The 25,920-nt window shown below is 35.7% G+C and overlaps 1 protein-coding gene across 21 annotated transcripts in view; it reads right to left on the bottom strand.

The window, feature by feature from the left end:
- The window catches only part of MEF2C (myocyte enhancer factor 2C), a 160,968-nt gene that overhangs the window by 63,569 nt on the left and 71,479 nt on the right, over positions 1–25,920 (bottom strand). For all 21 annotated transcript variants that reach the window (XM_037012037.2, XM_073234259.1, XM_037012039.2 and 18 more), the window contains one exon: positions 8,498–8,701. In XM_037012037.2, the coding sequence (XP_036867932.1) occupies positions 8,498–8,701 (204 nt within the window). The remainder of the gene's footprint in view (positions 1–8,497; positions 8,702–25,920) is intronic.

Here is a 25,920-nt window from a genome sequence, read left to right as displayed (position 1 = left end):
TCTGACCTTTAGAAATAATTGACAGGGAATTTTTTTCCTTATTCAGAACTTCCATCAGGTGGCTAAATTTCAGGGTAACAGAGAATACACTAAATGCCATTGAGACATGACTGGATAATATGCCAACTAGCTATTAGTAAAGTGAGATGTATTTCCAATATTATAGTCTATCCACACAATGATGTACACATACGCAGCATTTGCCTACTTATAATCTTGTTAATAATCCAGTCTGAAGTCTTCTCCCAGAACGTTCTATGAATTATTCTGACCATAAGGCTAAGGAGGAAAGCAGAGCCACCGTTACTGTCTGTGCCCACGGCACACGCCTCCCCCTCGTCACATGGCACTGGCCTGCTGAGTCTGCTCTTCAGACTCGGACTGTCCTCAATGCATGCCCTGGGCAGCCACCACCCAGCGGTGGGCACTCACAGGGAAGGGACCAGCCAGGAGGCGCAGTGCACATGACAGTCACTCCTCCCCGAGTGATCACCGGCCTTTCATGTCACACTTTCAAACACCTAACACTCTTGCTTTTAAGAATTAGTTCCACCAACTCTCAGTTTAAAAAATCTATTTGGTGGTGTGATTCTAACTCTGAGGAAAGCTACAAAGAAGAAAGGTTCAAAAACCTGTACTTTCAAACTCCACACTGTAGATACAGGTGTTTGGAAAGGGATGTCTAGATCCCTGCTACTCCTAGTTTGGTTCCTGGACTAGAAGCATCAGTATCAGTGGGGAGCTTGCTGCAAACACAGACTCCTGGGCCCTGTCCCACGCCCGCTAAACCAGAATCAGCCTTCCTGCAAGACTCCCACTGACCCACACTGAACTCAAGAGACCCATGGCTCCCTCTTCCAGATCCTGGCCCAAAGTACCAACAACTTGCTTCTCTCCCCACAGGAAGGTCTTTCATGTCCCACCAACACTAAAAGCAGTGTTTCATTGTGATCTCCTGTGCCTATTTGTTTTTTTCCTTATATGACCACAACCTTTATTCATCTCTGGTTCACTTGAAAGATTCTTACTTTTATTATTATAAGAACATATCTAACTCCAGTGAAGAAAATTTGGCCAATTTTATTTTTATTTATACTCTAATGATTATCAGTAAGTTGTTTTATATATATGTATACATATAAGTATATATACGTATGTGTATATATACACAAAGATAGATGTATACACATATAAATATAGATATTTATTGAATGTCTACAATGTGCCATACAGTGAGCTGATAGTTGGAGTTACAGAGATAAGTAAAACATCATCATGTCCTTCAGGGAAAGGAAGTAGACTATAATAATAATTAAAAAAATCTAATGCAGTGAGGCAATTGAAATAATAAACATCACTTGACTAAAAGGATCATTTTCCTTTCCGACTCTAGGTAGGACTCTACTCTGGAATTATTCCTCCAACTTCAATTTTGAATATTTCATCATGGTATCTGTAGCCAGTCCTGAGGAAGTAAGGATGCTCTACTCTGTGATATCTTATTTGATACCTTTTAAAGCCAAACAATGTGACTTTTACTTTGTTTCTATCAGTGGCTAGAATGCAATCTTTGGTTCAAACATGCTGTCCAACACTAAGTTTCACATGCCACGAAACCTGTTAGTAACATTAAAAATTGACTATAGTCCAGGCTAAGTATTTTTCCCCTTCTTTTTCAGATATTAGGGGAAAAAAACAAGAGGACTTTGGTTTGTTCCAGTTCAAGAAGACTCATGTAAAATAACAATGATGATAAAATGGTGTAATTAATAATGAGAAGTTACATTACTGACAAAAAGGCTGTATTTTGAAATCTATTGTCTGTTCTGCTCCTATTATTATTAAATAATTTTCTGTTGACTGTATTAGTACTAATGCCTAGAAGCCATTAGAGCTGTGCAATAATAGAGATGAAAGGAAATTCAGTTTTACTGCCTTTTGCATATAACTTAAGTAATCTAACATGAACTTTTTTAGTTCAATAAAAATCTTAATAAATGAGATGTAAAGCAGCTTTTCATGTTTACAAAACACATGCAAATTAAGCAAGAGCATTATTTTAAAAAAGGAGCGGCTCTCCAAATTTCATATATAAAAATCCACTGTGGTAAAAAAAAATGCACTGTGGTAATTATGAGAAATATGAATACATTTTTAGTCCCATTTCTTCTTTTAGACTTTGGGAACAAATGTACATATGATGTACAGGGAATATTAAAAGTCTTTAAAGATATATAAACAAAAATAAATTTACCATTTAGGAGAAATATACAAAACTTTTTTTTTTTTTTACAAAAATCACTTTTTTCTCCTTTTCTTTGGAAGCCTCAACACTGATGGTTTAAATCTTTATGGACTGTACTAAATAATCCTTTCTTCATTTTTCAATACTATCAGTTGAAAAGAAATTATATACTTGGCTTAGCAGAGGACAGGGCAGAGTTACTGAGCTATTTGCAATAAGAACTATTTTAATTATATTTTACGTAACGTAAGAAGGATTTTTAATGTACCTCAAGAATATTATGTCTCTATGTCCTTTATAAAGAAAAAAAATGCTTTTCTGAGGAAATTAAATTACTAATTATAAAGTTAAATACTGGCCCACATTGCTTCAAGTAAACTTAAAATAATAACAAGAAAGATCTACCATCTTTCCATTCACAAGCTTCTCATTTTAGAAAAAAACAGCACACATTATCCAGCAGTGCTCTCTGCCAGCCTAGACAATTTGCAAGTGCTTTGTGACCAGGTAGCAAGTTGACTGATCAACTCTGTGGTTATTGGTTTTGGGGTGAAATGTGCTTTTAGTTTCATGGTGAATCCGAGTTGGTGTCTCTCAATATGAACATTTATGCTCTGGATTCCAAAATTGTAAGGCTACACAGTTCTTCACTTCTGAAATGCACTCCTCAAATTCTGGAGCTGATTTGAGAGTACAATTAGTTTAAATGCCTCCCTTTTCATACTGCTGTCCCATAGCACTTTTTGTGACGATCAGTGCAGTCTATGTTTTCCCTGTCATATTTGAAAGGTGGCTAGTGCTACTGAGAAACTGAACTGGACGTTTTATCTAATTTTAATTCATTTAAATGTGAATCACTACATGTAGCTAGTGGCTCCGATATTAGCACAGATATAGATTATTTTAGTTTTTGGATAGTGCTTGGATAAAATTTATCAGATGTTAATGAATGTTTCATTAGAGTTTTAAAGCCATTTTTCATTCTTTAAATGAATAACATTATGGTACATGGTAGTCACATAGATATATCCTGTTATAATGATCTCCCCGTTTGTTTATTCTACAAATATATTCTGAGGACATAACCCTCTCTAGACCTCACATTTAGCCCTAGAGGTACAATGGCAAACAGAATGTGCACAGTTTCTGGCTTCCAGGAGTTTAAGAATTTAGTGTGGAACAGGCAAACGGATAGCAGCTTCAATAGCGCTTTGATGGAGAAAATAGAACATATTGTAACTATGAAAAGGAAAAGCACCTAACAAAAATAGCAGGGCAGTTTAAGGATGACTTTCCAAAAGCATAAACTGGGATCTGATTTGAAAGAAGGATAAATAAAAGCCAAGTGAAGACCTAGTGAGGAATGTTGAAGATGAAACAAATAGGGTTTGGAGAAGTTGAAGAATATAAATATGCGGCTTGAGTCTAGGATGGGAGGGATGGTCAAAGTTTGATTGGAGAGAAATAGTGAAAGGTGAGGCTGGAGGGTTGTAGACGAAGGGAAATACAGGGGCTGGATCATGCATGGCCTCAATAACAACTTATGGACCAAAAGTCTTTGTGGAACCTTGTTTATGTTCCTATCTCCAGGTACTGGCTGGCACAGAGCGCATGGCAGATTTCTGCCAATTTTTGTTCAGTGAATCCATGAAGAATGAAAATTCAACAAATGACCAAATAAATGAATGTGCTTTTTCTTTTAAGAAAAGTATCTGTGTGTAATATACATCTACAAAGCATGCATAAAATGGTCTTATGTATCTATATTTTTATTAGTATAAAATTGGAACCTATTTAATTGGTTTAGAAATAATGAAAACTCAGCTAAAAAGACACATTTTCATATTTTACTTCTATCCCCAAATCTGGTAATATAGAGTTTGTAAAGAAGTCCAACTACATCATTTGCTGCATTTGCTTTTCAACAAAAATTGCACTTATCAATTTCTACCACATTATGTAAAGGTAGTTAGTCTTGATAACCTCCAGTAGCACTGTGAAACAATAAAGTTTATAAGCTATTTTAAGGCCCTTCCAGTCCCAATTCAGGCCTTAATTATTACTGTGCAAGGGAACATTTTGCTGAAACAATTGTTCTGGTAAGTCTTTAAATCCAAGCAGAATTTGGATGACAGGAAATAAAATTTAATGTAAATATCATCATATCATCTCTTAGTCTCCCCCTCCTCTCCTCCCTTATCCTCTCTTCTCCTCTCTCTCTCTCTCTCTCACACACACACACACACACACACACACACACACACACACACACACACACAAACACACACACACTCATCTTGCTCAGAATTGCAGCTGAAAAAAAGCTAATGATCCTCTACTAAGACAGTTGTGAAACAAAGGTTTCTTCTGCAGGAGTTACATCCATACTTTTGATTTCCTAGGGAGCAGCGCACAGGGCTGTGTGTTACACCCCCTTCCACACTGAGTCATCAGATTCCTGGCTGAGACTGGATGAGCAGTTCAGTAAAATTACCTCTGAGTGAGTCACTGAGGGGTGAGAGGTTCCCTCTTGGCCAGAGGGACACTCCCATATGGGTTTTGTGGTTAGAAAACATGGGCTGGATATGGCTGTAACCTGTCTGGAACTTCTGTCAACTCCAAGCATTGTCTGGAAATGATCTGGAGATCAGTGACCTGTTTGGATGCAAGTTGTGTTAAATTCTTTACCTTATGCCTTCTTTCAGTAGCTTGTACTGACGCTACTGAACCTCATTAATGAGGTTTTTGCTCCTTTGCCCTACAATTGCTCACAAGCTGATTTTGTATTTTTTACATCGTAACAAGAATGCTTCTCTTCTGCTGTTTTGGAATCCCTTGTACTGTGCTGAGCATTAGCCGGCCCTTGCTAAATCATTGCTAAATGATGGAATGGCCTGTAAGCATGTCTGGGACCTGCATTCTTCAGGTCATCCTGAAGTGCTCAACAACACATCTTTTTCCAGAAATAGAGCCCAACATCAACTGAGAGGGTAGGGTGGCAGCAGCTAAGAGAACTAGGAGTGGAGCTAGACAGTTGGAACAGACAAAGGAGAGAGTTCCTTAACACCATAAGAATCCCTACTGATTACAGCAGCCTCATAAGCTAGCATTTTGGATAAATATCTAGTGTACTGGTCACAGAGTTAAATAAAATGGACTTTGTCAAAGGAAGTGCTTTTAATACAATAACTGTTTTTGTTTTTTTTAAATCAATGGATTAAAAATTTAACACATTTACTAAATCTGGCATATTTGTGTATTGTATCTAAACAGATATTCAAGCTGCATTATAATATAATAATAAAAAAAACTATCTCAGTCTGTCTATTAAGTCTTTGTAAGTCTTTGTGCCATTGTAACAGTAGTGCTAATTATCAAGCAAAGACATGATAATTATGCAGAGCTTTTTTACTAAAAGAAGGAATCTTTTCAACACCCACGCTGCACAATTTCCTATGACCCTGTAACACTACTCTGGTATGGCCCAGAAATTTGTATTTCAGTCTCAGTGCTGGGAATCATATATTTCTCTCTCTGTGCAAATCTTTTTTCTTTTGAGTAAACTGTTTTCAGAGGGTTAAGGGAGAGGGGTAATGGTCCAAATGGGGACTATAAAACTAATGACCCTTCATGAAGCATATTATGCTCCTCATTAAACTTCCTCAGTTAAATGTATTCAGTTAAATTAAAATAAATAGGATTTAAAATTTTACCCAGGAGTAGTAAACTTCCTTAATTCTCAACTTTGTGTTAGATCCACCTTAAGAACAGATTCCTCAAGTCCCTTAGGTATCACAGGTTCTTAGCTTCCAACACAATTTATGTCTTAGTGCTGCAGAGGTTTCTGACTTACTGTGTATAAGAAGTACTTGGGAAACCTGTTACAAATACAGCTTCCTACCCAGGTTCCCTGTCCTCCCCCAGGTATCTCAAGCATACTGATTTTGATGAACTGCACTTTGAAAATACTCTATATGAGAGTGATGTAAATTTTATCAAGCTTAGGGATCCCACTTTCCTTCTGTGTCCATCATCTCTATTATTACTGAACTGTGGAAAAGTCAAATAGGTGAAGAATGTGTGGTTCAGGTGAGCAGGGCATCCTCACAACGTGTTAGACTTACAACATGTTCTTTTCATCCAAACAATCAAGCCATCTTTAATTTTGGTCTAGGAGCCCCAGAATGTCCTTTTGAGAAATTCAGAGCTTTAATCTATTGATGTTAAATGCAAGATAATGGAGTTGCTGCTTCACTCTTTTAAAAGTATTGCTTTCTAAAGGATGATGCTGTGAAGGACTTTCAAATTAAATGCCTTCCTTTTTGAAATGAGAACATTTCAGCCCAGAGAAGTAGCTAACTTGTCACATGGTTAGATTGTGCAAGACAAGGGTTCAAATGCAAGCCTTCTTACTTTCAACTCAGTGTCTTCTCATGGCCTTTAAAGAAGTCTGGCTCAGAAACCTGTCTATCCAAGAATATAAAAGTGTCCAGAGTATGTGACATTTGAAGTCACCTTTAAATCACATAGTATAATCCTGGGCAAAGCCTTCAGAAGATGAACTTTCCAGATTTTTAAACTCCTTTAACAAAGCAAAATTTAAAAGTCAACCAAATTTTTAACTAGTTTAATATGGTTCCACTGAATTTCACATCATGTTAAGGACAGGAGCAGTTCAAGTCTAATGACAAATTCCAACTCAAATTCTTTTGGTACCCTGAATCGTTTGTTGTAATAATTCTGGTGATAATTCAGAGCTTTGAGCATTGAGTTGTTGTGTGTTTGGAACTTACGTTAAATACATGTATGTGTGTGTAGATACACACACACACACACACACACACACACAAAAGCACCTATGAGATTTGACAACAAACTAGTTCTGTTTATATTCATGTTGTTTACGTATTTCCACATTTGTATGGATATCTGAATAAAGTACTATACAATTTTATAAATGATCTTAAAATTTTAAGATCAAGGAAAGCACACAGTTAAAATCACCAGTCAATGAAAAACTAAAGTGATGGTCAGTAAGGCAATTCTGAAAGTATTTTAAACACATATTACATTAGGTCTACTTATCATTCATTTTTGTTTCTCTGAAACTATTTGCTTGGCCTCATTAGCCAAAAATTTTTTTTTAGTTTAAAAAATCGATCAGCTCAATACTTTTTAAAAGCTTCTAAATAAAAGCAAAGGTAAGAGAATTTGTTTCAGACAATTACAATAGGTAAGGAGAAGATGGATGTGAGAAGCAGATTAATTTGATTAGAATTAATTCTAGATTTTTTCATAATATGGAATGACTTGTCCTTTGACAATTCCTACTTTTGAAAAACTTACTAATTTTCTAAATTCTGGGAAGGAACACAATTTAAGAAACCATGAATAGGTAGATAGGTGAGGGAAATAGACAGGGACAGTCCTCATACCTCTTCCTTCTTGGTTTAGTATTCATTGCTCATGAAGGGGTATTACAATGCCATAACATTTAAGTAGGAAACATGTAGGAAGGCTTCACAATTGTATGGCAATGTTAGCATCATTAACATTAGCATGAGAAACATTTTTGATTTTTAACATGTTGCTTATTTATTTTGGCACAAAAAAACAATGTTTTAAATCTGCCTTTGATAAAACACCAAGCTAACATTTAGACATTCATTTTCATCTGATTTCTGATTCCATGTATATTACCAGTGCTATATTAAATGATATATTCTGGGGAAAACATTTCTAGGAGAATATTTTTTCTCTTTCAGCAAGAATACATTATGAAGAATGAATTAGGAAGTAGAGACAGAAAGTGAAAAACTGAAGTGTAAGCCTGGGGTGGGCTAATTTTTAAATTTTTTTTCTTTTGACTACACAGGGCAACTAGTCTATACTTAAAAGAAATCTCCAAAGTAATCTCAAATATGGGTGACCTGTCTCCTGCCCACAGTTCCCAGTTCTGGTGTCCTGACAGAGAGGTGAGCAATGATGACTCACATAGGATGAGGTTAATAACTTGACAGTGGTGTCTGATTTCTAACTAGGGACCAGATTTACAATGTTCCTGTTATGTCACTCAGGACCAGATTTACAATGTTCCTGTTATGTCACTCCGACCTGAATTTTGAGTGGGCATATGGGAATATGGGCATCTTAGGAAAAGGAAGGTTGCAGTTGCAAGTGTGGGAGGGGGGAGGTCCAAACACCGCACGGTTCCATCTGTTTGGGGCTCGCCAACCACGCACACGCTCTCACCTCCACGATGTCTGAGTTTGTCCGGCTCTCGTGCGGCTCGTTGTACTCCGTGTACTTGAGCAGCACCTTGTCCATGTCGGTGCTGGCGTACTGGAACAGCTTGTTGGTGCTGTTGAAGATGATGAGTGCGATCTCACAGTCACACAGCACGCTCAGCTCATAGGCTTTCTTCATCAACCCAAATTTTCTCTTTGTAAATGTCACCTGGAAAGAAGAAAAGCAAGCATGTTTTTTAAAGAAAAAAAATTCACGCATGGAAAAAGAAAACTATTTCTTCTCCTTTGTAAAACAAAGTTTGTCATCAGAGCCTTTGGGCACTAACACATTTGGAAAGAAAGCAAATAAATCTAACCCAATTTCTGCTTAGAATTTGGAGAGTATGATTTCTAGCTCAGCGCTGAATGTGGAACTGCAAATGCCAGATTTTAATGAAGGTGACCAGAGAATTGTGCGTTTCTTTGAGCAATTAAAGATTTAAAAAAATTAATTTCAGCATGGTTAACATCTTTTCCAATTATAAGTTTGCAGCTTCATTTTTCTGTCCACTTGAAGACTGGACATGACATTATGAACATAGCATTTTAATCCGTGTTCAAAAATTCTTAGAACTGTTTAGTCTCTTGCCATTTCATTGAAAACGAACGGAGAGGGCTGCTCTTTCAGACACTGTTGTATTTTATTTTCTAGAAATTCAGGAGGGAGCTGGGAAGTACTTTAGCCATAATGCCATTAGGGTTCAGGCTTCATTCTTCTGTGTATTTTCCTTCCTCTCCTGGGCCAGAAACTGTATTGTTATCTTTTCTTTTTTCTTTTTTAATCTAATCTACTACCAAGTCCCATAATTCCTCCCTTCAAATGTTTCTCAGTTTCACACTTTCTTGTCTATTTCCCAGGCAGCTCTATCATTCACATCCTTATCAGCTTCCCGGCTGAAATCATTCTCTCAATTCATCCCAAGCTTCAAAACCTCACTCCTCCCTCTGCCTCTCTCCTGATGCGCCATCTACAACAGTTCCCTTCCTCTAGCTTCAAATACTTCCTACAGGCCAGTGCTGCCAAATGCAAGTAGGTATTTCCTTAGTCCCAATTTCAGGGCTCTGTTGATTACACTCCAGTCTGTCCACCAAATACCAGGAACATTCTTAATCGTTGGCCTTTATATGGTTCAGTGTTTCCCAGCAGGTCTCCTGTAGAGTATCATTTCTACAAAATACTACTTAAGATAAAAAGTTTAGTGCCCAACATATTTGGGAAATGAAGCGCATTAGTGTATTAAAGGCTGAAAAACCTTTTAAACTTTAACCCTCTTCCCAAGCCTATTACTGACAGAGCGTTTTGTTTCTTAGCATATTTATTTTGAAGAGCACTTACTAAAATTCTTCAGAACTAAGTTTTTCAGGAGTATATCCTGGGAAAGCTGACTAACTTAATTTAGCTTTTGCCCTCAAAGGGGACTACTTAAATTTTTTTGACCTTCAAATACAACCCATCTGGAAGAGATCAGCTCACTTTTATCTGTACTTATTTGTGTATAATCTGTAAGTATAGATTTGAACTCCTTATCTTTCTCTTTGTCTCCAGACATCCAATGTGTGTCCTCCAGTCGTACATCTATCTACTGAACGTCCTAGGAATCTCAAACCCTGAAAGCTCAAACTTTTACATCTTCACCCTTGAATCTGCTCACCCTCCTGGATTCCCCACCTTACCATAAAGTCAGTCACCCAAACTACAGGCCTCAGAGTAAACTTTGAATCCCAGTGCCAGACACCTAAATAGATACGCTGACAGGAACTGTGGACTAGTGGACAGAAATCTGATCTGGTCTCCTCATTCCTCCACACTTTTGTTAACACTTATTGTTTTACTGATCACTCTTTATTTTGCCTTGATAGCAGTTATTACATTTTATAGTGTGTGTAATTTTATGTGTGATCATTTGTTTAATGTCTGTGTCTTCCACTACAGTGTATGTTCCACAGGGGCATCTGCCATTTTTATTTCACTAACTGCTGGTCCCCAATGCCTAGAACAGCAGACACATATGGGCTTATGGTAAAGACCTATAGAATAAAAATCTAAATAGAGAAAACTGTTTTGGGAAGTGTTTAGAAATATCAAATTGATGTATGTTACCTAATATTTTGTGATAGCTTTTCCCATGAAATTTTTTTAGCAACTCATAAATAAGATTTTTAAAAGATAAATCTATATAACAATGATTGTATTGTACTGCTGCATTGAAGGCAGCATGACAGAAGGGGAAGAACATGGTGTTTGAATTTAGAAGACTGAGATTTGAACATTGATTCTACTATTTACTACTCTTGAGAAATTCACTTAATTTGTATTTGATTTTTCTCTGAGTTTGATCTCTCACCTGTAAAATGGAGAGGACACCTACACTTAAGGCTGCTTGAGGACTCATAAAACAATGTAGGTACAGTACCAAGCCCAATGCTTGAAATAGAAGCTCAATAAATCTTATTTCTCACTTCTCACTTAGTTGATTTACAGGAAAAGAAGAACTTACAAAATATATCGGCGTTGGTAGTTGGAAGAGTCTACTGATATGGCTATTTGAAGATTTTGCTATTTCTGATAAAGAAAGCTGAACTATGGAATCAACACTGATCATTCTTAGGAAAATACAGCATTTAGGGATTTACCAGCCCACATCAGCTTATCAAATACCTACTCAGACAAATTATTTACATTTCAACTTCAACAATTTTTCTTTGTGTTAATTACCAACATCTCACCTTCTATTTTATGTTGATTGTTTTACCAGAGTACGTCTAATAAAATATACCTAGCGTTTTATTTTCATATATGATTAACATACTATTTTAGAAACATGTTTATTCGGGTTCATTCAGATGAGTTATGATTGGTATTAAGGATGAGTTAAATAAAGGCTATCTTTTTGGAATGGATAAAGAAATATAAATATTAATTACATAGTTTCTACAAAACATCTTTTAAAGTTTATTTTAGACGCAATTTAGTTATGCAAATGTACCTGCATGTTGGTATTTCATTTAGTGAAAGAGGCTACACAATAGGTTCAATCCAGACAGCACTGGCCCAAAATACTTTCCTATATCTAAAGCCACTTTTAATCAGACTTTCATAACCACAAACAGTAGGTGGAATGTCTCAATACAGTACAGTTTCTGTTGTACTCAAACCTCAGAATTTAGCACATTACAACATTCACCATCAAAGTACATTTCAGCACAGAAATATCATTAAAGCCACTATTTGTGTTTACTTTTTGGTATTCCTCAACTTTTGTGCAGCCAAAAAGGCTGCTGCATAATGCATTCTTATTTAATTATACCTGTCTAACAAGTCAGTGCATATAGCTACTTTTCATTAAAACTGCAAAATGAAATGATGATGCTATAAAGCATTTAAGAAAATATCTTCAAAATCTACTCTTAATTGTTCTAAATATAATTCTGTATTATGTTCATATTCTTCCCAGCATACTCATTTCTCATTGTTCAGGTAGATAAAATTGTTTTTTAACCATTAAGTTTTTTAAACTTAACTTCTAAACGATACTATTCTTCATTTAAAATATGCCACTCACTGATGAAGACTACTCAGAGCTTTTATACTTAAATATGATTATGCATTTTAATTACATTTTTATAACTTGCCAATAGTTTGTAATGGAGACAAGTCCATTTCTATTTCAATAATGTATTGTTAGGTAAGATGGGGAACTGTATTTACAGTAGTCAGGCAAAGAGTTGCTCTTTTCCAGTGTTTACATCAATGAAGGAGCACCGGGAAGAGAACAAAGCCAGTATTATTTAAGTGGACACTACAGCTTGGCATTTAGTTTTCAAAATTAAAGAGACAATATGTAATATATGCATGGAAAGCAAATTACTCTGTAAACCCTGATCATTTTATGTTTTTCTTCTTTACCTCTTGAAACAGCTCCAAATGTGATAATAATGTTGTATTAAGATGTTTCAGTATAGTTTTATAGTAATCTCAAGTTTTAAATCCTACCATAATGGCAGGCATTACACATCTTACGTTGACAATTACTCTAGAACTTACTAGGTATGAATCAGGAGTTGAAATTAGAATTTGAAATTGAGAAAAGGTACAGTCAGTAAATACATCTCCATACAAGTCAGTTATAAAGAAATCAGGAAAATATATTCACAGAAACAAAAATAATTCAAGCAGTTTTTATTGAGAATTTTCTACATGCCAAACATTATGCTAAGCAATATTTATTGAGCATTCTCCATGCCAGACACTTGTGCTAGGTGCACGGACTTCTACTGTATATGTATCTCTCTCCCTTGTTCATGGCTCTTCGTCACGACTGGAGAAAAAAATAGTCATTTACTTCCTTAATGCGTAAATGGATTTTTCTTTCTTTTGTTTACTTGAAACAAGATGCATTACTTGGCTAATAGCATTGTATTTTCAGTCATGCATAATGATCTTTTATCTAGAGTTGGGTGAATTGTGTTTGTTTTTGAACCAACTTTTTCTCTAGACTGAGCAAGAAAACAGCAGTAGATGTTAACCCAATCAAGATGAATATGAAATGAAACTTACCATATTGGTTATTTCTTATCTGGTACTCAGTGAAAACCGACTGTGGTATTACCTCCCTCCCCCTTCCCATCTGGCCGCTGGCAGGCTCCCATTACGCTGCACAGCTTTAGTTTAAATGTCAACTTCTATGAAGCTTTCATTGTCACACGCAGATAAAACTCATTTCTCTCTCACTGTTGTACTTAGAACTTTTTACAAACTTTTACTGTAAGACTTATTCTAATATTACAGAGTTGGGAGTTTATGAGTCTGCCTCTCTGGCTGGCTTTTTAGTTCCCCAAAGACCCCACCTCTGGCCTCACACAGACTCTGACCAGTGGACAATGAACATTTGCTGAACTAGTGGATTATGGAATGGAAATACTCTATTTTAAAATCTGAATGTCTCAATGTAATTTTCAGCTAAAAGTAGATACTTTTTTTTTTACTTGAGTTTTGGACAATTTTATCTCTCAAAAATAGATTTTGGGTACATATACTTGTTTTACTAAAAAGTTTAACATGTTTGTGACAGGAACGAAATTACACCATTTTAGAATCTGTAACAGAGAAGCTGGAAAATGTCTGGGGAGAAAGATATACATACATATGTTCTGGACTTCAAGAAAAAAAGGATTTCAAAAACGTTCAGAGAAAAATGTTTTTTATTCCTTGTTTGAATGACTCATCATGAAGGATGGAAAAGTATGGAGATAAGAATTTAATTTTACAATCACAAGATACAGAGATAAAGGGGGAGGACCTACATGTTTGAGATGATTGTTCATTGAGCAAAAATTTATTGAATGTTGTAATGAGTTCTGATTTTAAAGGAAAATGTATTTGGCAAGGTATCTGATGAAATTTCCAACACCACATTACAGATTTGAGACTGGCTGGTAGTAATTTAGATGATTTGAAGAGGAATTAATTGCTCAGTGTTAAATTAAGGGGAAGTCTCTAGTAAAGGTCCACAGAGTTCACCAACTTTCTTGTCCCAGAGAACATCTTTAGCATTGGTTTAGATGAAGATGTACACGACATGCTTATCAGATCTGCATATAATGCAAATCTGGATGATAACCCATTAAATGGTAAAGTCCCTATCCATAAACTCTATAGACTAGAAAGCTAGTCACAAACAAAAAAATGAAACAGAGGTAATTTTAAAGTCTTCATTTGTATTTAAAAATAAAGATTACATAAGCTCACATTGGAGAAAAATCAAGGTGATGGCTGATTTGGGGAAAAGGATTCAAAGTTACAGTGTTTCATGGTGGGAATTAATTATCCTCAAGATCCTTTTATTAGTCAGCACTAATTAATCTTTGGTAGTGCATTCAGCTCTAAGAATTACACTTTGAGAAGACACTGACAAAATTAGAGCCTCTATAGGATTGCAAACAGGTTGACATGGGTATGAGAACAATTTTGTATGAGAAATCATTGAGGGAATATGGAATGTTCAACCCTGGAGAAGAGTTAAAAGTGAAATACTAAACACTTTCCAAGATCTAAAGACTTATGTTTATGTGAAGAGGCAGATGAGACCATTTGGTTCTGTAGAGTGGAATTAGAAAGCACTCCTGAAAATCGAAGAAGTTCAAAATAGAACTTAGTGAGGAAAACCATCCAAGAGTGGACCTAGTCTCATGATGAATGAAGCAGTTCATTCCTGAACATGCTCAAGCAGAGCTGCACATCAAGCTGTATAGGTGTTCCTGAATTAAGCATGAAGCCGGACTAGAGACCTTTAAAATGTTTATTTCAGATTTTAGATGTTTAGAATCTATGCTTAGGTAGCATAGACTATTGTGTCAAGGGTAAGATTACAGTGAATGATAATATGAATCAAAACAAGAATCTATTTCTGCAATTTCATTCTATAGAGTGACTTGTGTCTTGGTTACTTAATTTCATCAATATATTATTATAATCATCCTAATTTCCACATTCCAAGAAATAAAACGGGTTCACTTTATTTTTGTAGTTAGAAGAGATAAAAAAGACTACAAAGAATTTGAGTAGAGAATACTAAATTCTGTACAATGCTGAAAATGCACAGAAAAAGAATTGTCTAGGTTGATAAAATAGGAAGTTCACATTATTAAAATATTTGTAAACAAGCATTATATATGCGTCATTCCTGGGCAGTCTGGCATACAAACAAAAACATGTGAACTGAAAATCAAATCTGAGCTTTTCCATGTCTGACTTGTGTGCCCTTGGATAAAATTGTTTAACTTACCCGAATCTTTTTCCTCACCTGTAAGATGGGGGTACTAATAGGTATCTTATACAATTATGAGAATTAAACTAAGGGATGTCATGCAAGTGTGACTCACTGACCATGAAACACTACAAAAGGTAGGCAGTATTTTTTTTCTCTGATAAGTCAGGCTCATCACTTGTCACATACTTTAAAGACTGCTCCTGTAGGACCCAGCAACCTGTGCTGCCATTAGTATGTCTAGATTAGAGTTTCTCTCAACCGGACCTATGGATTTCCTTTGAAGCCTGGAACATCTCCTGTCTGATCTTGTAACCTGAAGTCCCAGAATAACACCTGACTAAATATTTGTTGAATGAATGAATGGATAGATTGATGGCAGAATTACACATTTCTTGCAACCCAAAATGAACGGCTAAAAATAAATTTCTATGCATGCTCAAACTATGCTAATAGGAAGTTTGCCACTGAGAGAGGAAAATTGTACATAGTCATTTTTCTTTTTTGTTGTATTAATTTAGAGTAAAAACATTCATTTGGTAATACTGAATAGGAGAAAAAGTGGACTGGGTCAAATTTTGTGATGGGTCTGTTGGTGAAACTGGAACATGTGATATTTTTCATAACTGTTTTTAGATAAGAGTGTTCACTTTATTTGGGGGGTTTTTCCTAAGAATTGCAAGGACTTTATAATAAGTTATCTCACTACATTTGACAGGATCTCTTTGAAGTTATTATTTGCCACAGTTTTATCATCCCCATTTCTCAGATGACACTGTAAACAAAGACATGCATTCCTTTACCCAAGGTCACAAAACTAGTCTCTGGATGATACAGAAATAGAACCCTCTTCACAGAAATTTCACTTATTTATCCATTAGTCAGTGTTCCTTCCCTCTTAACTGCATTTCAGGGGCTGAAGTTCAGCATAGCATGAATCCCATCAACTATTCACTGAGAGTGTACAGGTACATTAAGAACTGTCAGTAATTCTGATGAGCACAAGCAGAGTAGTGCACAGCGTATTAATTAATGTAAGGAAAGCTTTCCAGGTTAAAGTAAGAAAGTAATGCCAATAATACTAAAATTGAGAAGACATTGGATGCCTAGGTTCTGACAATAAACCAAAGCTCTTTTCATACTGACTCCGCCAGCTAACTCTTCTCAGACTTCCAGCCATTCCCACTAAAGCCTGTGAGAACCACATGCATGCACTAGTGAGCACTTGTTCTATATTTATGGATGTTTATTTAAATTAAACAAAATGAGATGCATTTTGGTTGGTCGCAAATACAGGTCTGTTTACAGCCAAAATAAAAAAAAAGTGGGCCTTGATTTACACGCAGGCAATGTAAATAACAAGTTCTAAAAACAGAGGACAAGTCCTGTATCATTTCCTACAGAGCAGGGAAATTAGTTTGACTGTGTAACAGAAAGGGCATTTAATAATGAGTCTCCATGCCATATGCATGCCTACTCCCTTCACCCTCCCGATCCCAGCTCCATTCATAAAGTCCCCTCAGGAGAACTTTCCTGCTAAATTTACTGTGGGAGTCCTTGCACCTTACAGGAAAGAGTTCTGAATAAATGAAGGAAAAAGACCTTTGGAAACAACAGCTATTCACATCTATGAGCATAATTGAGGCTGACCTCTAAATGACTTCAGATGCATTACTAAGGGAAGCAACAGTAGTTCTATCTAAGAGGCCCCCATGCTTCCTTCCACCGACCAGAATACTTTTGGCCTGATGGCAATTGAACTGCTCAGTGAGTCTGCTCAGTAAGTGCAGAACTTTTACTCATTTCTTTGACTCTTAAAGTAATATTCGTTTCTTTGTTTTAGAATGAATTTGGGACTAATATACCCAGCTAATTCTGTTTTCAAAGTTTTGAGGTTTTATTTTATTTTTTTGTCCAAACAGAGTCATGATTAATATAATTCTCATCCTAAGAAAACATATCAGATCCACTTCTCTCACCCCCAGCCTAGATAATCTCTATTTCCTCCTGGTTAATGAAATGGAGTGACTAATGACTGACAAGATGGACAAGTGATAGATAACAAGGCAGTCTCTAATCCAGAGCCATTAGGTCTCCCCATGTGTTTAAAGGATTAGGGATGGAGTTAAGAGTTTGGCTATGACAATCCCTAATTGGAAAAAAAGGGAAATGCCCTCTTAAATGCTCTTTTTCTTCCCCTGCCTTGGTCTGACAGTAAGTAATGGCACAACTGTTCTGAAGTATTCCTCTTCAATTTTATTTTGTTTAATTCAGTCTGTCATTAGAAAGGCCTGCGAGCTTTAGGCTTGATGATTACTCTCGGTGGGAGGAAGTAATGGCACTGCCGACTTGTGTTCTAGACAAGTGCTCCTTTATACAATGACGGGGCCTGCCATCGTAAATGAAAGGCTCTTTAAGGAGCAGTGAGGGACTCTTTTAAGCAGACTGCTACCATGTGCTTGTAACCCTCCAGCATAACTTGCGAGGATGAGACAGCAGTGTGTTCTGCTGCAAAGAGGACTATTGTCCTCGTTAGCCTCAAGCAAATTGAGCTGTGTTTTGCTGCAGCGTAGTAGGATTTCCAAAGGGTTTTCAAGTGGCAGTTCCTAAAAATCTGAACGTAGTAAAAGGATTAAAATAGGGGGCTTAGAGTGTGGAATTTTGAACTCTACCAATCCCTCACTCTAAGTCAACATCTCAAACCCCAAAATAAAACTTTAAATCTTCTGCATTGTACACTATTTTGAGGAAAAGTAATAAACAATGGGTTAGAGTACAATTAAAAAACTGAATGCATATTAATAAACTTAAGTGTTTATTAACAAACTCAGAGTCTGGGTTTTAAAATTTGTGATAGCTGATTTCTGGTGCATTTGTCTGCATGAAGAAAAGGATGAAGAATGATCTACAATTATTAATGGCAGATTATTATTACAATTGTTAAACTTGCCAGGATTTAAAAGATTTTATTGTGGTCCATTTTAAGCCTAAGAGTGTTTTGGATTCTACAAAGAGAAGACTACAACACAGAATGTTTTTAATTTTTTGTATGTGCTGTTCAGGTCTGCTGGGTTTGTTGTACATTCTAGAATCTTATTTGAGATGCATTCACAAAATAAATACCTCTGTTTCTCTGTACCTCATACACATAGAATATGTAATTTCAGTCTGAGAAGAATAAAATAAACCAGATTAATATTTTGGGGGGAAAACATGTTTACTAGTTTAACAAAGCCAAAATGTACCTAAGGTAAAGGTCAAAGACTACTTCATTCCCTGCTGAGCAAATGCTCAGGAAGCACATTTGTCTACGTTTCCTGTCATAACAGGAAGAGTGTAACTTCTTCCTTTCCACAATGGCTTCAGTTTTACCTCCTAACTCCAATATTTTCTCCCTTAGGGCCTTCCAAATCGATCCTTGCAAGACAGAAGGCAGGAGGCTGTCTCCGTTGTAGTTTCCAAACAGTTGCATTTGTTGAAATGTTATTTAAATGTTAGTGATTTCTTAAGCTAAACTGTTCCAATTTAAAATTAAAAGTCAAATTTCCAAACATTTATAGAGTGATTCTTTTATTCCTATTAGTGGTTCAACATATTTCAAAAGAAACACAAATACATATCCATATTATGTAATTTCATTTCCTTCAATCTAATTACGTTATTTATTTATTTTTAACCAAAGCCATTATTTTGGGTGGGGGGTGGGGGGTGGGGGGTGGCTGGCAGTGTTCTGAATTAGAGTATATGGGGATGTAAACTTTAAAAATACTTTCACCATAATCATTTTTTAAGGAGCGCATTTTAAATGAATAAAGTACAATGTTAAAGGAAGTCCAGACTGCAAGGGACATGGCTTTTGAGACAATTAGCAACATTTTTCTTAATCTATAATTTGGAAGAAACCTCTTGGTTTATGTAGTCTATTTATAATGTTAATATTTTTAGTGCTGGTTTCTCAGGAATACAATGTCACACAGTTTGTGCATTTGTAAAGCAAAAGGTAACTAGAAGCAAACAGAATGGTGTGTGCATGCATTCATAGGGGCAAAAGGTGCCATTCAACTGTCAACTCCACAAAATAAGATGCAGTAACTACAAGCATCAGAATATTTCTAAAATAGAGTTTTAAATGGAAATTACATGTGATACACAAATCAAAACTGAAATGACAAAAAATCTTGAAGCCCTCAAGCTCAGGAAGGAGCTTTTAAATCCAGAACTCTGGAGGAGATAATTATGCTTTTCCTTATGAAACTTTTGGCCTCTCTTGCATTTCCTACCAAAGGAAAGCTAATGAACAAGTTTGACAGCAGGTGAGACAATTCTTTTCTGGCAGTAAAGGAAAAGGTCTAGCTGATGTAAATATAAATCGTCCTATACTGTATGGGAAGCATAGTAAGTGTGTGGCGCACTATCGCTATGATTCAACTATAGAGAGGGGAGACCTTAAATTGTTTTCAAATTACTAGAAATAGAATAGAAATGAATGGCCTGATGTCATAGCTGTTAAACATATATCTGCGCACTCTGGCTACTGCTTTCTTTGATTTGGAAACTCACGAAAGTACACTGTTATTTTTCCCCCATTCTGGTTTTCTTTTCCATTCTCTTCAGTCACCAGTAACTCCAATTCTTTGAACAAATACTTTTCCTGTTGGTGATTTTTAGGATCAATGAAAGAATGATTTAACTTAAATGCAAGGGGAACCTTTAAGAAGGCACCCACAGGATGCACCAATATACCATATAATTCAATTCTGAAATGAACTACTAAGCCCTAATGTAGTACTACGGTACACTCTATTTGTTAATACAAATTTAGGTGAGGCAGTAAGCTGTTGAGTAATGACACTGAAGGAAAAAAGGCATAATAATCATCACTATGAAGTTTTATTATTGCAGGTTTATTGTGGATTTAGAGAAATCAACACTTCTGCCCTGATTGAACTTGCTCTTCACGTGATTTGAAACAAGGTTCCAGATACTCATTAACGTGGATAACTCTCCTCTAGTATTTAAAGTGTAACTTCTTCTCAAATAATATATACTTGCTTGGTATGTCTACAAGCAACTGACAAGTCTGGAAGTTCTGTTTGTACAGATGACAAAAGAAAACAGGGTGACTGTGTTCCTTTGTTCTTTAACTCATGGTTCAAAATTCATCACAAAGTTATTTTCTTGAAGCAACTTACTTGTATTTCTAAATTATCCAGTTCCTCATATTAAAGAGTAAGTTTTGTAGGTTTTAACTCTCAAGTTTAAAACTGTAGTTAGTCTTTTACTTACTGATATTCTGGATGTCACCTTGGAGAACATTACAGTAAAAAGTCCATAGAAATATTAGATAAATTCTAAGAAGTGAAAAGAGCAGAAAACAGGAGAAAGCAAGTAGTAAACATGTTTTTTCTTTTTCATTTGAGGAAAGTGCATCGCTTTTTCAGCTTACTTTACAAAATATCATATTTCATTTAAAAACATCAGTTATATAGAAACTGTAAGAGGCTGTATCTATCCTGAACATATTTCTCCAGTTTTTTTTTTCTGAGCCCATTTGAAATAATTTAGAAGTCATATAAAGAAACTGAGATAGTGACATAAGAAAAGAGAAAAGTCAGAAAATTTAACAGTTATGAACTCTGAATTCTTTTTAGTCATAAGGGGATTCTCCTGTTCTATTAACAGAAGAATGTTGCTAATTGTCTTTAATTTGTGCTCCAGTTATTGTACTGATAATTACATGAAATTTTGTTTGCTGGCAAAAACCATTAGTGTGCCAAATCTGACAGAAGAGAAGAACTTAAGACTTTTAAAACTCCTTTTCCCTTAACTTACTATATCAGGCACTAATAGTGTTATTTGGCAAATATTTTCCCCTTATAGTTATCCAAATATTTAGATGTCTTTTTATAATAACAAGCCACACAAATAAATTCAGGTTTACCTCTCCTATCCTTTCAGAGTGGGAAAGCTGAAAATTTTAAATACAAACATGCAAGGTTAAATAGATTCAGGTTAAGCATGCCTAATTTTTGTATACCTTTCTTCTTGATAAAACAGATACAGCAGATTTCTAAGTATATTCTGTTTGTAATAAAAATTATACAAGTGCAAAACTTATTTAGAAATATGGCTGTGTCAGGAGAACAGCAAATACTGGTACCATATGAAGAAGGGTAAGGTTATTGCCTGATTGATGAAGGCATTTAACAAGTAAAAACAAAAAATGCAAATGGAGAGATTGAAACTAGTGTTAGGATCAGCTGCAAGCTGGAAGTGATAGAAATGGTGATAAGTAGTTCAAAATAATTTGGTCAGTAGCATATCTGAAAAAAAGTCCCACAAGCATGGAACTTAGGAAACTACTTGTCTCCATCCTTGTCACAAGTCTTGCTCTGCAGATGTCTGTGAGATTCTCCTTCCTGTCCACCAGCCGTCCTCAGCCACCAGCCGGCTTTTGCTCTGAGATGATTCCCTCACCCATTGTTAGCTTCCAAGGGCTTCTTTGTGCTCCTGCTCTACCCTGTTCTGTTTCCTTCCATCCTCCTGATACCCTTTTAAGGTAAATCCTCTTGAAATGAAGGGTCAGGTACCTTCCATTCTTCAATGTGCCACACAGTATGGGGTTGTTTTGATGGAAATCACATAAACTATAAGAGTGAATGGTTCAAAGAGCATTAGTTTAATAGGAATAGTTAATAGATAAATTTACTGAGCACTTATTATAGGTTAGGCACATTTATCCACTAATTTAATTATCTCAATGACCTGAAGAGACAAGTACTATATTTTAATCCTCACTTTACTAGTGATGGAACCGAGAGGCTCCGAAGGTGTAAGTCACTTGCTGGAAGGTCACACAGCTATTAGATGGGCAGAACTAAAAGCCATGGTCCTTATCATTATATTATACTGGATGCAGCATGATACAATTCAGAAAATCATGTTTTGCTCTATTTTTCAATATCAAAGATTTGGGCTCAAATCTTGACCACCTCCTAGTATTAACCCTCTGGCTGCAAAGCTTCGCATGATCTGGGCCCTTCCTAGGGTCTAATCTCTCTCATTTCTCTAAAGTCATACACATCAGGATCAAGTTCAACAGGATTTCCTTTGGCTCTTAGCAAGCTCTTTCTTTTCTTGAAGGGTGTTGTAAATTTTGTTCCTGTGGAATGTTGTCACTTGCCTAATTGACTCATCTTTCAGCTCCCATCATTAACATCTCCACAGACACCCCCAACCTAAACAAAGCACCTCTGTTATTCTTTAGTAGCACTTGGAAAGTTTCATTCATAGCACATATGAACAAAATTGTTATATATTTGCGTATTTCATGTCTGATTCCTTCCACTAGACCAGGGGTCCATAAACTCTAGTGCTCCAGGCCGAATCCAGCCTGCCTCTGTTTTTGTCAGTAAAGTTTTATTCAAACACAGACACATTCATTTGTTTACATACTGTCCTGCTGCTTTCATGACCTGTGTTGAGCCAAGTAATTGAGATAGAAACTATGCTTCACAAGGCCAAAAATTTTGCTGCCTGGCCCTTTATAGAAAAGTTTGCTGACTCTGTGGCAGACAATAAACTGGATGAGATTCTTCTTGTTTACCACCAAATACTTAATGTTAGGCATGATGGAATTTAATAATATTTGTTGATTTAATAAATAAATGTATATTCAGCTATAAATAGGATTAATAAGGATTAAGTGGAATAATATATATATATGTGCTTCATGGTGCATGTAGCTACATTTATTATCTAAAAATTTCTGTTAAGACAAATTGACAATTTATGATTTCATTTATTTTTATATACTAGCTTAAGAAATCCATCTTGTTTAGGTTAGAAGTTGAGAAATAAGTAGTTTTCATAAAAGTGGAAACTGGAAAATTAAAAAAAAATACAACTAGCTGTTAAGTTTTTCCTTTCCTCAACTACTTTATGTCTATAATTGGAGCTTCTGAATTTCAGCCATTATGAAAGATAAAGTAAGGGCAAAACTGAGTTTAAACAGTTATCCAAATATTAGCTGCTCTGTTTTACAGCAGTTTTATTTCTTAATGATATATAACTTATCACATCTGCTCTGTAATATTTCATTTCACACTTTATAGTTCTCATTTTGTAAAAACGCAGCCTGTTCTCAGTGTAGCCAAATAACAGCGGCAATGGCAGAGCAGGCTTTTACTTCCTTTACTTCATTTTACTTCATTTAAGAAGATGACAGTGAACCATTGTGTGAAGTTTTATCAGGTGGTCTCCCAGTGAGGGAAGCTTCAAAAAGGGCTAAGCAGTTAACATTTTTCTGTTCAACATGTGAACAGGTATTTTAAAGGAAGCCCAGGTTAGGAGAGCCTCTGCACTTCCCACGATATGCTGCTACAGATTTGTTGGTGCCAGTTATTAGAAGTGACCTCCAGCTTTGACGATCCAAAGGGCTCTGAGGAGGGCTCTCGCAGCAGGTGGGAGGTGCGCATGACACACCTGGGTAAGTCAGATGGCTACTGAAGGTTGTCAACAGCCATCTAAAACAACCACTGAAATACATGTTAAAACATGGCAGTTTGTTAATTGTATTAATTCCATTAAGACTACTCAGTTAAAGGGCCTACTGTACCTAAAGACTGATGAAAATATTAAATAAATACTCAATTCTGTAGAATAAAATCAAAGGAATTCATCTTCATGATTAAAAAATACAAGATAAGTGAAGGTGAACCTCTCCTAAAGTTATGACTTCTAATATGGGTGAGAGTAACAGCAATTGTAGATGTCATCTATAATTTCGATTATTAGCTCAAAAGTATGATGTTAAAATTTATGTATCTGTGAGAATTTTATGTTCTTTTATAAAGCATAATGAACACTTGTGAATTCAATCTAAGAAGTACCTTATATTACTAATGAAGTGCAGGTGCTGATTCATATAATTTTTGACTACACCCAAAATAGATTGTAGTCCAAATAAGAGGGTCTAAACAGTTAATGGTACATGATGTTCAATATTTCAGCCTTAATTTCAATTTCAAGCAAAATGCTTTGGTTTCATATGGACAGAATTACTGCTTTTTGACTTGACCCATAGTAATAAACAACATAGAAGAAAACACTGAAGGAATCTGTCATAGAATAAAGATGGATTAGTTCTATTTTCAGCCAAAAAGAGTTCAAGTCACATGTACCTTAAATATAATGGTTGAAGGGAGTATAAACTTGAAAATATAAAAAGTTTCTTAACCTCTTAATGGCAAACTGGTTTTAATGGCATAAATAACAAGCTCCATTCATTATAATTTACACATGTAAATGTCCATTGGTGGATACATGGAAAAAAACTTATGGGGTATAGTTTACACACACACACACACACACACACACACACACACACACACACACAATGGACTATTTTTCAGCCTTAAAAATCAAGGAAATCCTACCTTGTGACAACATGGATGAACCTTGAAGGCATTATACTAAGTGAAATACAATAGGCAGAGAAAGACAAATACTGTGTGATGATTTCACTTTCAAGTGGAATAAAAAAAAACTCATAGAAAAGGAGAGCAGCCTTGTGTTAACAGAGGTACAGGGTGTGGCGGTGGGAAGGGGAACTGAAGGAACTGGAACTAGTCAAAAGACACAAACTTATGGTTATAAGATAAGTAAGTACCAGGGGTGCAATGTACAAATGAGGACTGGAGCCCACCCAGCTGTCTTATGATAAATAGGAGAGATAAAATGTTATTAAATAAATAAGAGAGTAAATCCCAAGAGTTCTCATTACAAGGAGAAAACTTTTTTTCCATTATTCTTTCTTTCCTTTTATCTGTATGAGAAGATGGATGTTAGCTAGACATATTGTGGTAATCATTTTGCAATATATGTAAATCAAACCATCACACTGTGTGCTTTAAAAATATAGTGATATGTGTCAATTACTTCTCAATAAAACTGGGAAAAAAATTAAAGAAATTATTTAAACCGTGAATCAGTTCTAGTGTTACTTGCACGTCCAAGAAGATAGGGATAATAGGAGAGATAGAATGTCTTTATTTGGGGGAAATTACAGTCTGGTGGGGAGCCTTCCTCTTAGCTTTCCCCAGCATAAATGGACAACAGGCAAAACATTAGTTTCTCCCATGGTCAAGGAATGCCTATTTTGTAGGTTCCATTAGCCATCTACAAGGGTTGGGATCTGCACTACTGTAATTTCTCCCAGGAACTGTTTTTTGATATTTAACACTAGAAATGCATACAAATCACCCAGCTATCCTTAACTCACCCACCTAAATCCACTCTCCCCAACTGTGATGAAAAGTAGAGTCAAATCACTAATATTCATGATATATATACAGAAGTCTTAAATTTGTATTAAAATAAAAAATTATAACATCATTTGCCTCTGTGTTTACAGGGTTTAAAGAAAAATGGTATGAATGCACTAACAGTTCTTGCCTATATACTTTAAGTTACTGATATTTTGTATGGGTGTCATTGTTGCTGTCAACACAATGTTAAATATTTTGGATTTATTTCAAAGTCTTTTATTGTGAGCAGAATGAAAGCTATTTTTATACAGGATATTTAGCTCAAATTATAAACCTTTAAATGGATGACCATA

The sequence above is a fragment of the Manis javanica genome, chromosome 1 (assembly GCF_040802235.1).
Source record: "Manis javanica isolate MJ-LG chromosome 1, MJ_LKY, whole genome shotgun sequence".
Classification (NCBI taxonomy): Eukaryota; Metazoa; Chordata; class Mammalia; order Pholidota; family Manidae; genus Manis; species Manis javanica.
The sequence above is the reverse complement of the archived record's forward strand: the minus strand, read 5'-3'. Positions and strand labels throughout refer to the sequence as shown.